General features: G+C 48.3%; 1 protein-coding gene across 6 annotated transcripts in view; it reads left to right on the plus strand.

Moving 5' to 3' along the window:
* GOLGA1 (golgin A1) overlaps nt 1-13,900 on the plus strand; it is a 67,334-nt gene that overhangs the window by 38,349 nt on the left and 15,085 nt on the right. For 5 of the 6 annotated variants that reach the window (XM_017874762.1, XM_017874761.1, XM_017874767.1 and 2 more), the window contains 3 exons: nt 5,775-5,870; nt 6,858-7,010; nt 7,696-7,791. In XM_017874762.1, the coding sequence (XP_017730251.1) occupies nt 5,775-5,870; nt 6,858-7,010; nt 7,696-7,791 (345 nt within the window). The remainder of the gene's footprint in view (nt 1-5,774; nt 5,871-6,857; nt 7,011-7,695; nt 7,792-13,900) is intronic. The other variant, XM_017874766.1, reaches the window with a different exon arrangement.

Below are 13,900 nucleotides of genomic sequence, written 5' to 3' on the forward strand. Positions count from 1 at the left end.
CTGATAAATACATTTTAAACTATATTTTTCTGAAAAGACTGTTTTGTTTTATTATAATTTCAGTTCTATTTCTGAATATCCTTTTTGATCAGTGTACATTGTTGTACAACCATCACCACCATCCATCTCCAAAACTTTTTTATCTTCCCAAAGAGAAACTCTATACTTATTAAACAGTAACTCCCCAATTCCTCCTACCCCAGTCTGGGAACCACCATTCTATTTTCTGTCTCTTTGAGTTTGGAGACTCGAGATACCTCATATCGGTGGAATCATACAATGTTTGTCCTTTTCTGTCTGGCTTATTTGACTTAGTATAATGTCTTCAGTGTTCATCTATGTTGTAGCATATGTCAGAATTTCATTCCTTTTTTTTTAAATATAGAATTTTTTTTTTTTTAAGAATTTTTTTTGAGATGGAGTCTTGCTCTGTTACCAGGCTGGAGTGCAGTGGTGCGATCTCGGCTCACTGCAACCTCCACCTCCTAGGTTCAAGCAATTCCCCTACCTCAGCCTCCCGAGTAGCTGAGACTACAGGCGCTTGCCACTATGCCCGGCTGATCTTTTGCATTTTAGTAGAGATGGGGTTTCACCATGTTGACCAGGATGGTCTCGATCTCCTGACCTTGTGATTCGCCCACCTTGGCCTCCCAAAGTGCTGGGATTACAGATGTGAGCCACCGTGCCCGGCCTATTCCTTTTAAGATTGAATAATGCTCCATTATATGTATAGACCACATTTTGTTTGTCCATTCATTCATTGATGAACACTTGAGTTCCATTTGTCTTTTTTTCCCCTTTTGTGGAGAACCGGGTCTCCCTATGTTAACCCAGGCAGGTCTCCAATTCCTGGACTCAAGCTATGCCTTTGTTTCCATAAGTGCTTGGCTTGCAGGCATGAGCCCTCACTCTGTAAGCCCAGCTCTTAGGGAGGCAAAGGCATAGCCTTTTTTTTTTTTTTTTTTTTGAGACAGAATCTCACTCTGTCACCCAGGCTAGAGTGCAGTGGTACAATCTTGGCTCACTGCAACCCCATCCCACAGGTTTAAGCAATTTTGTTCCTAAGCTTTCCAAGTAGCTGGGACTACACATATAAACGAACATACCTTGTATTTTAGTAGAGATGGGGTTTTGCCATGTTGGCCAGGCTGGTCTCGAACTCCTGGCCTCAAGTGATCCACCCGTCTCGGCCTTCCAAAGTGCTGGGATTACAGGCATGAGCCACCACATCCAACCCACACCCAGCTTTTGATGGACATTTGAGTTGTTTCTATCTTTTGGCTATTGTGAATAATGCTACCATGAACGTTCCTGTACAAGGTTTTGTGTGGACTTAATGTTTTCATTTCTCTTCAGTATATACCTAGGAATAAAATTTCAGGATGATATGGTAACTTTTGTTTAATCTCTTGAAGATCTGAATCTGTCTTGAACTTGGCTGCTAAACTGAGACTCAGATATTTTCTGATCTCAGGAGTGTAAAACAACGTCTTAGTCTTGGCACTACCACCAATAAAATGTGCGGTCATGAGCTAGTAACAATCCTGTTCTTCTCCATGGACTAGTAGCCCCTTTCTCATGGGATTGTTCCCAACTTTCTCATGGGATTGTTTTGGTTAAATCTAACATGTGAATGTATGTAAGGAGACTAGGCCTTAAAACATCCTCTCCTTGTGTGTCTACCTCTCCTTCACCAAGCTGCATGCAGCCTTCCTTGTGCTTATGTTTAATAATAAAGCTCCCCAAGGCCAGACCTTATTCAGTAAGTAAGAAGGCCTTCTAAGAGAAATTCACAGCTACAACTTGAATCTGGTAAAATGCCGTCTTGGAGAGCCAAGTGCAACTCAGTACTAGACAGTGAGTCCTTGAGGGCCAGTCTACATCTGTCCCACTCACTGCACTGGCCTCATGCCCAGTTGCAGTTCCTGGTATGGAGTTAGCCTTGCTCCGTATTTGTGGAATGAGTAAATCCTGAATTTGTATTGTGAACAGTAATCCCACTTCAGGGAATCTGTCCTAAGGAAGTGATTGAAACCAGGTAAAAAAATACTGTGTGTCCTGGCCAACATGGTGAAACCCCATCTCTATTAAAATACAAAATTAGCAACTGGGCGCGGTGGCTCATGCCTGTAATCCCAGCACTTTGGGAGGCCGAGGCAGGCGGATCACGAGGTCAGGAGTTCGAGACCATCCTGACTAATAATGGTGAAACCCCGTCTCTACTAAAAAAAATACAAAAAATTAGCCAGGCGTGTTGGCACATGCCTGTAGTCCCAGCTACTCGGGAGGCTGAGGCGGGAGAATTGCTTGAACCCAGGAGGTGGAGGTAACAGTGAGCTGAGATTGTGCCACTGCACACCAACCTGGGCAACAGAGTGAGACTCCATCTCAAAAAAAAAAAAAAATTAGCTGGGCGTGGTGGCGCACACCTATAATCCTAGCTGCCCGGGAGGCTGAGGCAGGAGAATTGCTTGAGCCCAGCAGGCGGAGGTTGCAGTGAGCTGAGATCATGCCACTGCACTCCAGCCTGATGACAGAGTGACACNTTTTAAATATAGAATTTTTTTTTTTTTAAGAATTTTTTTTGAGATGGAGTCTTGCTCTGTTACCAGGCTGGAGTGCAGTGGTGCGATCTCGGCTCACTGCAACCTCCACCTCCTAGGTTCAAGCAATTCCCCTACCTCAGCCTCCCGAGTAGCTGAGACTACAGGCGCTTGCCACTATGCCCGGCTGATCTTTTGCATTTTAGTAGAGATGGGGTTTCACCATGTTGACCAGGATGGTCTCGATCTCCTGACCTTGTGATTCGCCCACCTTGGCCTCCCAAAGTGCTGGGATTACAGATGTGAGCCACCGTGCCCGGCCTATTCCTTTTTAAGATTGAATAATGCTCCATTATATGTATAGACCACATTTTGTTTGTCCATTCATTCATTGATGAACACTTGAGTTCCATTTGTCTTTTTTTCCCCTTTTTGTGGAGAACCGGGTCTCCCTATGTTAACCCAGGCAGGTCTCCAATTCCTGGACTCAAGCTATGCCTTTGTTTCCATAAGTGCTTGGCTTGCAGGCATGAGCCCTCACTCTGTAAGCCCAGCTCTTAGGGAGGCAAAGGCATAGCCTTTTTTTTTTTTTTTTTTTTTGAGACAGAATCTCACTCTGTCACCCAGGCTAGAGTGCAGTGGTACAATCTTGGCTCACTGCAACCCCCATCCCACAGGTTTAAGCAATTTTTGTTCCTAAGCTTTCCAAGTAGCTGGGACTACACATATAAACGAACATACCTTGTATTTTTAGTAGAGATGGGGTTTTGCCATGTTGGCCAGGCTGGTCTCGAACTCCTGGCCTCAAGTGATCCACCCGTCTCGGCCTTCCAAAGTGCTGGGATTACAGGCATGAGCCACCACATCCAACCCACACCCAGCTTTTGATGGACATTTGAGTTGTTTCTATCTTTTGGCTATTGTGAATAATGCTACCATGAACGTTCCTGTACAAGGTTTTTGTGTGGACTTAATGTTTTCATTTCTCTTCAGTATATACCTAGGAATAAAATTTCAGGATGATATGGTAACTTTTTGTTTAATCTCTTGAAGATCTGAATCTGTCTTGAACTTGGCTGCTAAACTGAGACTCAGATATTTTCTGATCTCAGGAGTGTAAAACAACGTCTTAGTCTTGGCACTACCACCAATAAAATGTGCGGTCATGAGCTAGTAACAATCCTGTTCTTCTCCATGGACTAGTAGCCCCTTTCTCATGGGATTGTTCCCAACTTTCTCATGGGATTGTTTTGGTTAAATCTAACATGTGAATGTATGTAAGGAGACTAGGCCTTAAAAACATCCTCTCCTTGTGTGTCTACCTCTCCTTCACCAAGCTGCATGCAGCCTTCCTTGTGCTTATGTTTAATAATAAAGCTCCCCAAGGCCAGACCTTATTCAGTAAGTAAGAAGGCCTTCTAAGAGAAATTCACAGCTACAACTTGAATCTGGTAAAAATGCCGTCTTGGAGAGCCAAGTGCAACTCAGTACTAGACAGTGAGTCCTTGAGGGCCAGTCTACATCTGTCCCACTCACTGCACTGGCCTCATGCCCAGTTGCAGTTCCTGGTATGGAGTTAGCCTTGCTCCGTATTTGTGGAATGAGTAAATCCTGAATTTGTATTGTGAACAGTAATCCCACTTCAGGGAATCTGTCCTAAGGAAGTGATTGAAACCAGGTAAAAAAATACTGTGTGTCCTGGCCAACATGGTGAAACCCCATCTCTATTAAAAATACAAAAATTAGCAACTGGGCGCGGTGGCTCATGCCTGTAATCCCAGCACTTTGGGAGGCCGAGGCAGGCGGATCACGAGGTCAGGAGTTCGAGACCATCCTGACTAATAATGGTGAAACCCCGTCTCTACTAAAAAAAATACAAAAAATTAGCCAGGCGTGTTGGCACATGCCTGTAGTCCCAGCTACTCGGGAGGCTGAGGCGGGAGAATTGCTTGAACCCAGGAGGTGGAGGTAACAGTGAGCTGAGATTGTGCCACTGCACACCAACCTGGGCAACAGAGTGAGACTCCATCTCAAAAAAAAAAAAAAAATTAGCTGGGCGTGGTGGCGCACACCTATAATCCTAGCTGCCCGGGAGGCTGAGGCAGGAGAATTGCTTGAGCCCAGCAGGCGGAGGTTGCAGTGAGCTGAGATCATGCCACTGCACTCCAGCCTGATGACAGAGTGACACTCCGTCTCAAAAAAAAAAAAAACAGACCAGGCCGGGCACGGTGGCTCACGCCTGTAATCCCAGCCCTTTGGGAGGCCGAGGCAGGTGGATCACGAGGTCAGGAGATTGAGACCATCCTGGCTAGCACAGTGAAACCCTGTCTCTACTAAAAACACAAAAAATTAGCCGGGTGTGGTGGCAGGAGCCTGTAGTCCCACCTACTCGGGAGGCTGAGGCGTGGGAATGGTGTGAACCCGGGAGGCAGAGCTTACAGTGAGCCGAGATCACGCCACTGCACTCCAGCCTGGGTGAGAGTGAGACTCTGTCTCAAAAAAACAAAAACAAAAATACTGTGTGAAGATGTTCATTGCTGCATTCTGTTAGACGGGAAAAACAGAAAGCCTAAGTAGCCAGCACAGTAGGCAAATGGGTCAGTAAATTACAGAACACTCTTGAGGAGATGAGGTCTAAAGATTACATGGAAACAGAAGGACATTTAAGAGTAGGGAAAAGATACAAAGTTTTACATTGTCCGGTTAAAACTATATAAAGTTATAAACAAAAGTCATTAAAAGAGAGTTTAAGGCCGGGCGCAGTGGCTCAAGCCTGTAATCCCAGCACTTTGGGAGGCCGAGACAGGCGGATCACGAGGTCAGGAGATAGAGACCATCCTGGCTAACACGGTGAAACCCCGTCTCTACTAAAAAAATACAAAAAACTAGCCGGGCGAGGTGGCAGGCGCCTGTAGTCCCAGCTACTCGGGAGGCTGAGGCAGGAGAATGGCGTAAACCCGGGAGGCGGAGCTTGCAGTGAGCTGAGATTCGGCCACTGCACTCCAGCCTGGGCGACAGAGCAAGACTCCGTCTCAAAAAAAAAAAAAGAGAGAGTTTAAGAAAATACATTAGAATGCTAGTGTTTTATAATGGTAGACTTATGGGTTTTTTCTCAGGTTACATTTTTCTATAATGTACCTGTTTTATTTAAATCACTTTGCATTTTAAAGCCATTTGTTACCACTCTTCAGCTTCTTGTGAACAGAAAGAATGCTTCTGCTTCCCTCTCAGGTAAGAGAACTGGAGCAGACCTTGCAGGCCTCTGAGGAGCAGCTCCAGCAGAGCCAGGGCGTCGTGGCTGCCCAGGAAGCTCAGATACAGGAGCTCGTAAGTGCTTATTGGAGCTGCTGCATTCCAGGCTCTCTTAATACTTTCTCTCCAGGCCTTTGCAGATGCCCCAAACTCCTTCCCGACTTCGGCAATGGTACCTGGACCTGCGCGTAGATACAGTTCTTGTGTTGGATGTGAGCAGGCCAGCAGCAGGGGGTGGAGGGAGTCAGGACCTACTGGTGGGCCTGAGTTACCTGGGAGGTGGACCAGCGGCTCCTTTCCACCTTACATCCCACCTTCCAGTCCAGCCTGGTCCTGGGGCTGTCAGAGGTGGCAGCTCCACTAGGAGTCAAGTCTCAACTTGCAATCAGGGGTAGGGAGAACACGCCCAGACTCTGGGGAGAGGATGGCAAGGGCTTGGCCTATCATCACAGGCCAGGTGTGGTGTGGAGTTAGAAGATAGGGAAATCAAACCAGCCAGCGAGTATTTCATATTTGCCATGTCCCAGGCACTGTGCTCAGTGCTATGCACGTGTTTTCATTTAGTCCTTGCAGGAGACCTGAGAATTATGCACTGTCATCCTCATCCCGTAGACGAGGCAAGCTCAGAAAGATTGGCTCAGTAGCCCACAGGCTTGCAGCCAGTAAATGGCAGAACCCACATCTTTCTTGTGTCAAAGCCCTGTTCTTCATTGCTGTATTATACTGCCCCCCAGTATAATTTCTCTCCAGGGAAAGCCGCAGCCACTGAGGCAACACTGAGTAGTGTGAAGGAGGCCTGTGTCTAAGGACTGGCTGGTGCCCAGAGCTGTCCCTACACACCTTGAGGATGGAGTGATGACATCAAGACTCCATCTTCCAGACAGGCCAGGGTCTAGGAGCAACAGGCAGAGCCTGCAGGGGGGACCTCAGCAACGCCAGCGGGGAGGGGGTCAGGAGAGAGTTGTTTCTGTTGGATACCCATCTTTTCACCGAGGGCCAGACTACGATCCCCCACTGGAAAGCATTGTCACCCTGACTGACTATCCTCTGGTCTCCCCGAAGGTTGCCGCCAACCAGGAGAGCAGCCATGTGCAGCAGCAGCAGGCCCTTGCTCTGGAGCAGCAGTTCTTGGAGCGCACCCAGGCACTAGAAGCCCAGATTGTGGCCCTGGAGAGAGCACGGGCAGCTGACCAGACCACTGCAGAGCAAGGGATGGTGAGTGAAGAGCTGAGAGAGGGTGGGCCCAGGAGCACCAGGGTCCCACACAGTGAAGTCAGCCACGTGCTTGACAGCGCAGCACCGCCTCTGCACTAGGAAACCACTTTAAAGGGCAGTTTTTTTTTTCTTTGAGACAGGGTCTCACTCTTGTCACCCAGGCCGGAGTACAGTGGCATGATCACAGCTGACTGCAGCCTTGACCTCTCAGACTCAAGTGATCCTGCCACCTCAGCCTCCCGAGTAGCTGGGACTACAGGCGTGCACCACCCCAGCCAGCTAATTTTTTTATTTTTTGGAGAGACAAGGTCTCACTATGTTGCCCAGGCTGGTCTTGAACGCCTAGGCCCAAGGGATCTGCCCACCTCAGCCTCCCAAACTGCTGGAATTATAGGCATGAGCCACTGCACCCAGCCGAGAGCAGTTCTTATCTTTCCAGAGGCACCTGCTCATGAGACTGGATGTAAAAAGGCTGCTTTTTACAAAACTCAAAACAGATAGGTTTTATTTTTCCTTGGGCCCACAGAGACTTCCTACTTTCTGACCAGTCCCCTCTGCTTCTTCCCATTGCTTTTAAAATGTATATTGTTCCTCCCTATGCCTTCTTCCTGGTCCATGCTCCCTGTGCCCAGGGAAATATGGTAGTGAAGACTTTTCTTTTATATATGTTCTTCTAAATTGGCAGCGACAACTGGAGCAAGAAAATGCAGCCCTTAAAGAAAGCAGTAATGAATATGAACGTTCTTTACAGAATCACCAATTTGAACTAAAGAAGCTGAAGGTATTTATTTAATTGAATCAGAGTCTCATAAAAGTGTTCATATTTTCTACGTGTGTATTTAGAGTGCCCCACTTCTCATACTTACAGTACAGGATGAGTAGAATTAGCATTTGTTCAATAGTTCTGTTAGGCATCGGCCAGAAATTGCCACTTCATTAAGTTCTCTTAGGGATCCAGGACAGTAGGAAGAATTGGGTTCATTTTGCAGTTAGTGTCATTGAGGTTCTGAGGGTAAACCATTTGTGCAAGTTGCATAGTTGGTTAGAGGTGGTGCTGGTCTGACTTCACCCTACCACAGAGGCCAGACCTTCCTCTGTGGCATCAACAACTGCTTGAAAGTCACGCTGTGAAAACACTGCTCTTGCTGATATTTCCAGGGAGATCTTAAAAACCAGGCCTTAAAAGATGATAAGAACCTTTGTTTTGCTTGTTTATGTCAGGGACCGTGTACAGAAATGAAGAAACAATCTGCTGGATTATTACACTTTCTCTTCTGCAAATTTGGAGCTTTAATCAGATGATGCCTCTTTCATTCCCTAATCATAACTGGATAAAAAGGAGGAAAGATTCAGTCACTTTCTTATATGCCCCCAGACTCCCCTGGCCCCTTTCAAAGCATCTTGGATGATGGGACATTGTAGTACTTGCCCGGCTTGGTCATGACTCAAAGATTTTATGGATCCTTTGGCAGCGATCTTCTCCTGGAGCGTCCGTAGCTGAATGCCTGCACCTAGTAAGCTTCCAGTAATCAGATCTGATGAGTGACATAGGTACTAATGCAGTAGCATTGCATCATGTGGAGCATGGACTTTGGAGTCAGATTTTTTTTTCATGCATTCCTTCAATAAACATTTGAGTATCTGTAAGGGCCAGGCATCACTGTAAGTGCTGGGATGTGTTAAATAGCAATGAGCCAGTGTGGTGGCTCACGCCTGTATTCCTAGCATTTTGAGAGGCCAAGGTGGGTGGATCACCTGAGGTCAGAAGTTTGAGACCAGCCTGGCCAACATGGTGAAATCCCATCTCTACTAAAAATTCAACCATTAGCCAGTGTGGTGGTGTGTGCCTGTAATCCCAATTTGGAGGCTGAGGCAGGAGAATCACTTGAACCTGGGAGGTGGAGGCTGCAGTGAGCCAAGATCATGCCACTGCACTCCAGCCTGGGTGACAGAGCGAGACTCCATCCCAAAAAGTAAATAAATAGCAATGGAAAAAAAACAGGTGAAGTTCCTTTCTTGTGGAGTTTGTAACTAGAGATGGTAACCAAGTTACAAATAATGATAAATGCTATGAAGAAAATAGAACAGGGCAAGGACAGCCAGTGGGGAGGTCGGGGAGGAGAGGGCTCTTTTCCGTATGGAATTAGGGAAGGCCTTGATGCTGGCAGAAGGGCCTGCAATGTGAATATTTGAGGAAGAATATTCTAGACAGAAGAAATAACAAATATAAAAGCTCTGAGGCAGGAAAAAGCCTGGTCTGTTCAAAGAATAGCACAGAGGCCAGTGTGGCTGCAGCTACTGGCCAAGGGAGAGCATGGCTGGTGGTGAGGGGGAACACAGGCATTAGAAAGAATCATGGGAAGCCCTGGCAGGTTTTTTTTTTTTCTTTTTTTTTGAGACAGGGTCTTTCTCTGTTGCCCAGGCTGGAGTGCAGTGGTGCGGTAACAGCTCACTGCAGCCTCAGCTTCCCAGGCTCAAGCAATCCTCCCACCTCAGCTTCATGAATAACTAGGACTACAGGTGTGCAAAATTTATTACTCTTTCTTTTGTAGAGACAGGGTCTCGCTATGTTAACCAGGCTGATTTTAAACTCCTGTGCTCAAGCGATCCCCTCTCCTTGGCCTCCCAAAGTGCTGGGATTATAGGCATGAGCCACCGCTCCTGGCCAGCCATGGCAGGTCTTAAGCAGATAAGTGATATGAGAAGTTTTGTTTTAAAAGGATTTCTCTGGCTGCCTGTGAAGAATGTTTGTTAAGGGAGACATGAGCAGAAGCAGGAAGACTGTTTAGGAGACTTTTTAGGAATCTAGGCCAGAAGTGACTAACACATTAGTGGTGGACTTGGGAAGAAGTATTCAGACCAGGATTTATTTTTAGAGATGGAGCTGTTTTGTTTGCTTTTTGTTTTTTGTATATGAGATGGAGTCTCACTTTGTTGCCCAGGCCGATGTGTAGTGGAACTATCTCAGCCTACTGTTACCTCAACCTCCTGGGTTCAAGCAATTCTCATGCTCTACCTCCCAAGTAGCTGGGACTACAGGCACATGCCACCATGCCCGGCTAATTTTTGTATTTTTGGTAGAGACAGGGTTTCACCATATTGGCCAGGCTGGTCTCGAACTCCTGACCTCAAGTGATCCACCTGCCTGACCTCAAGTGATCCACCTGCCTCGGCCTCCCAAAGTGCTGGGATTAAGGTGTGAGCCACCATGCCCTGCCTGAGATGGAGCTTTTAGGACTTAGGAATGGGAGAAAAATAGGAATTGTAGATGACACCTAGATTTGGTTTGTATAACTCGGTTTCTCCACTTCAGCGCTATTGACGTTTGAGGCCAGATGGTTCTCTGTTGTAGAGGTTCTTTGTTGTAGAGGTTCTCTGTTGTGGAGGGTCTCTGTTGTGGGTGGTTCTCTGTTGTGGAGGGTGTCTGTTGTGGAGGGTCTCTGTTGTGCAGGGTGTCTGTTGTGGGTGGTTCTCTGTTGTGGAGGGTCTCTGTTGTGGGTGGTTCTCTGTTGTGGGTGGTTCTCTGTTGTGGAGGTTCTCTGTTTTGGAGGGTCTCTGTTGTGGAGGGTGTCTGTTGTGGAGGGTCTCTGTTGTGGATGGTTCTCTGTTTTGGAGGGTCTCTGTTGTGGAGGGTGTCTGTTGTGGAGGGTCTCTGTTGTGGAGGTTCTCTGTTGTGGAGGGTCTCTGTTGTGGAGGGTGTCTGTTGTGGAGGGTCTCTTGTGGATGGTTCTCTGTTTTGGAGGGTGTCTGTTGTGGAGGGTGTCTTTTGTGGAGGGTCTCTGTTGTGGATGGTTCTCTGTTTTGGAGGGTGTCTGTTGTGGAGGGTGTCTTTTGTGGAGGGTCTCTGTTGTGGAGGGTGTCTGTTGTGGGTGGTTCTCTGTTGTGGGTGGTTCTCTGTTGTGGAGGGTCTCTGTTGTGGAGGGTCTCTGTTGTGGAGGGTGTCTGTTGTGGAGGGTCTCTGTTGTGGAGGGTGTCTGTTGTGGAGGGTCTCTGTTGTGGAGGGTGTCTGTTGTGGAGGGTCTCTGTTGTGGAGGGTGTCTGTTGTGGGGGGTCTCTGTTGTGGAGGGTGTCTGTTGTGGAGGGTCTCTGTTGTGGAGGGTGTCTGTTGTGGAGGGTCTCTGTTGTGGAGGGTGTCTGTTGTGGGGGGTCTCTGTTGTGGAGGGTGTCTGTTGTGGAGGGTCTCTGTTGTGGAGGGTCTCTGTTGTGGAGGGTCTCTGTTGTGGAGGGTGTCTGTTGTGGAGGGTCTCTGTTGTGGAGGGTCTCTGTTGTGGAGGGTGTCTGTTGTGGAGGGTCTCTGTTGTGGAGGGTGTCTGTTGTGGAGGGTCTCTGTTGTGGAGGGTGTCTGTTGTGGAGGGTCTCTGTTGTGGAGGGTGTCTGTTGTGGAGGGTCTCTGTTGTGGAGGGTGTCTGTTGTGGAGGGTCTCTGTTGTGGAGGGTGTCTGTTGTGGAGGGTCTCTGTTGTGGAGGGTGTCTGTTGTGGAGGGTCTCTGTTGTGGAGGGTGTCTGTTGTGGAGGGTCTCTGTTGTGGAGGGTGTCTGTTGTGGAGGGTCTCTGTTGTGGAGGGTGTCTGTTGTGGAGGGTCTCTGTTGTGGAGGGTGTCTGTTGTGGAGGGTCTCTGTTGTGGAGGGTGTCTGTTGTGGAGGGTCTCTGTTGTGGAGGGTGTCTGTTGTGGAGGGTCTCTGTTGTGGAGGGTGTCTGTTGTGGAGGGTCTCTGTTGTGGAGGGTGTCTGTTGTGGAGGGTCTCTGTTGTGGAGGGTGTCTGTTGTGGAGGGTCTCTGTTGTGGAGGGTGTCTGTTGTGGAGGGTCTCTGTTGTGGAGGGTGTCTGTTGTGGGGGGTCTCTGTTGTGGAGGGTGTCTGTTGTGGGGGGTCTCTGTTGTGGAGGGTGTCTGTTGTGGAGGGTCTCTGTTGTGGAGGGTGTCTGTTGTGGAGGGTCTCTGTTGTGGAGGGTGTCTGTTGTGGGTGGTTCTCTGTTGTGGAGGGTCTCTGTTGTGGAGGGTCTCTGTTGTGGAGGGTGTCTGTTGTGGAGGGTCTCTGTTGTGGAGGGTGTCTGTTGTGGAGGGTGTCTGTTGTGGAGGGTGTCTGTTGTGGAGGGTCTCTGTTGTGGAGGGTGTCTGTTGTGGAGGGTCTCTGTTGTGGAGGGTGTCTGTTGTGGAGGGTCTCTGTTGTGGAGGGTGTCTGTTGTGGAGGGTCTCTGTTGTGGAGGGTGTCTGTTGTGGAGGGTCTCTGTTGTGGAGGGTGTCTGTTGTGGAGGGTCTCTGTTGTGGAGGGGCTCTGGTGGAGGGTCTCTGTTGTGGAGGGTTCTCTGTTGTGGAGGGTCTCTGTTGTGGAAGGTTCTCTGTTGTGGGTGGTTCTCTGTTGTGGAGGGTCTCTGTTGCGGAGGGTCTCTGTTGTGGAAGGTTCTCTGTTGTGGGTGGTTCTCTGTTGTGGAGGGTCTCTGTTGTGGAACTTCTTTGTTGTATGTGCTGCAAATATGCATGATAGGCTGCTTAGGAGCATCTACCCACTAGATGTCAGTAGCGGCCCCACTTAGGACAACCACAGTGTCTCCAGACATTGCTAAATGTCTCGTGGGGGCAAAAGCACTGCTGGCAGAGAACCAGTGGGGTAACTGAATGAACAGCATATGTACCATTCACTGAGATGGGGGTCTGGGGAGATATGTCAAGAGTGGATTCCATTTTGGGCATGTTGAGCTTCAGAGGCCTACCCAACAGGCAGTCTGTAGGCTGACAAGTCTGGAAATCGGAGCAGATTCTGAGTAGATATATAAGTTAGGAAGCCTGTGTGCCTATAGTCCCAGCTGCTTGGGAGCCCAGGAGGCGGAGGTTGCAGTGAGCCAAGATCACACCAGTGCACTCCAGCCTGAATGACAGCAAGAACCTATTTCAAACACACACACCCTTGCACACACATACACACACACACACACACACACACAACTTTAGGAAACCATCAATCAGCATAGCTTATAGGCAAAATTACAGCCAAATGGCTATCAGTGAGTGCAGATAGAGAAGAGGGTCGAAAACGAATGCCAAGGCCACACCCACAGGCAGAGGCTCAGAACAAAAGGAGGGGCCAACAGAGAAGACACCAAAGGAGCTGCAGATAGGGTAGCAGTAAAAGCAGGTGCATGTGGGGCTCTGGAAGTACAGGGCAGAAAGCATTACAAGAAGGACTGAGTAGCGAACTCTCATATGCTGCCAACTGGTCAAGAAAGGAGACAAAGAGCTGACCGTTAGATTTGGCAAGACTGAGTTTGTCAGCAACGCTGGGAAGAATAGTCACTGTACAGTCGTAGGGGGATATGGTTGACGAGAGCAGGTTAAAATGAGACTCAAGAGATGCTTCCACTTGCAGTAAAGGCAGACTAGGTAATTCAGACCAGCTCACCTGAGGACTCCCAGACAAACTGGCCAAAATAAGAGAACATCTGCTTGTAGCAGCCTGCAAGACAGTAAGGAATGGCCCATCCCGCCCAGGGACAGGAATCCAGCGGGCAAAGCAGCTTTTGCCCTGGTGGTATCTGCTGATACTGAAGAGGCTGGAAGTTTATCTAAATTTTTCATAGTTTCTCAGAGTTAGGGGAATAGAAATTGGAGTTTAATTTTTATTAAAGCTTGGATCCAGCCTGGGAGATCCTGGAAGCTTTGGTTAGGCACACCACAGGACTACACGCTAGGAGTAAAGTTGAACGGGAAATAACCAGCACCCCATCTGCACCCTGCCCCCAGCTTTGATTGCACTAACTGAAGGACATGGGTGGCCCAGGAAAACCCCGTGAGCTAATTTTGGATTAAAACGATCCCAGGGACCGGGCGCGGTGGCTCAAGCCTGTAATCCCAGCACTTTGGGAGGCCGAGACGGGCGGATCATGAGGTCAGGAGATC

Source organism: Rhinopithecus bieti, unplaced genomic scaffold (assembly GCF_001698545.2).
Source record: "Rhinopithecus bieti isolate Rb0 unplaced genomic scaffold, ASM169854v2 scaffold_7967, whole genome shotgun sequence".
NCBI classification, from domain to species: Eukaryota; Metazoa; Chordata; class Mammalia; order Primates; family Cercopithecidae; genus Rhinopithecus; species Rhinopithecus bieti.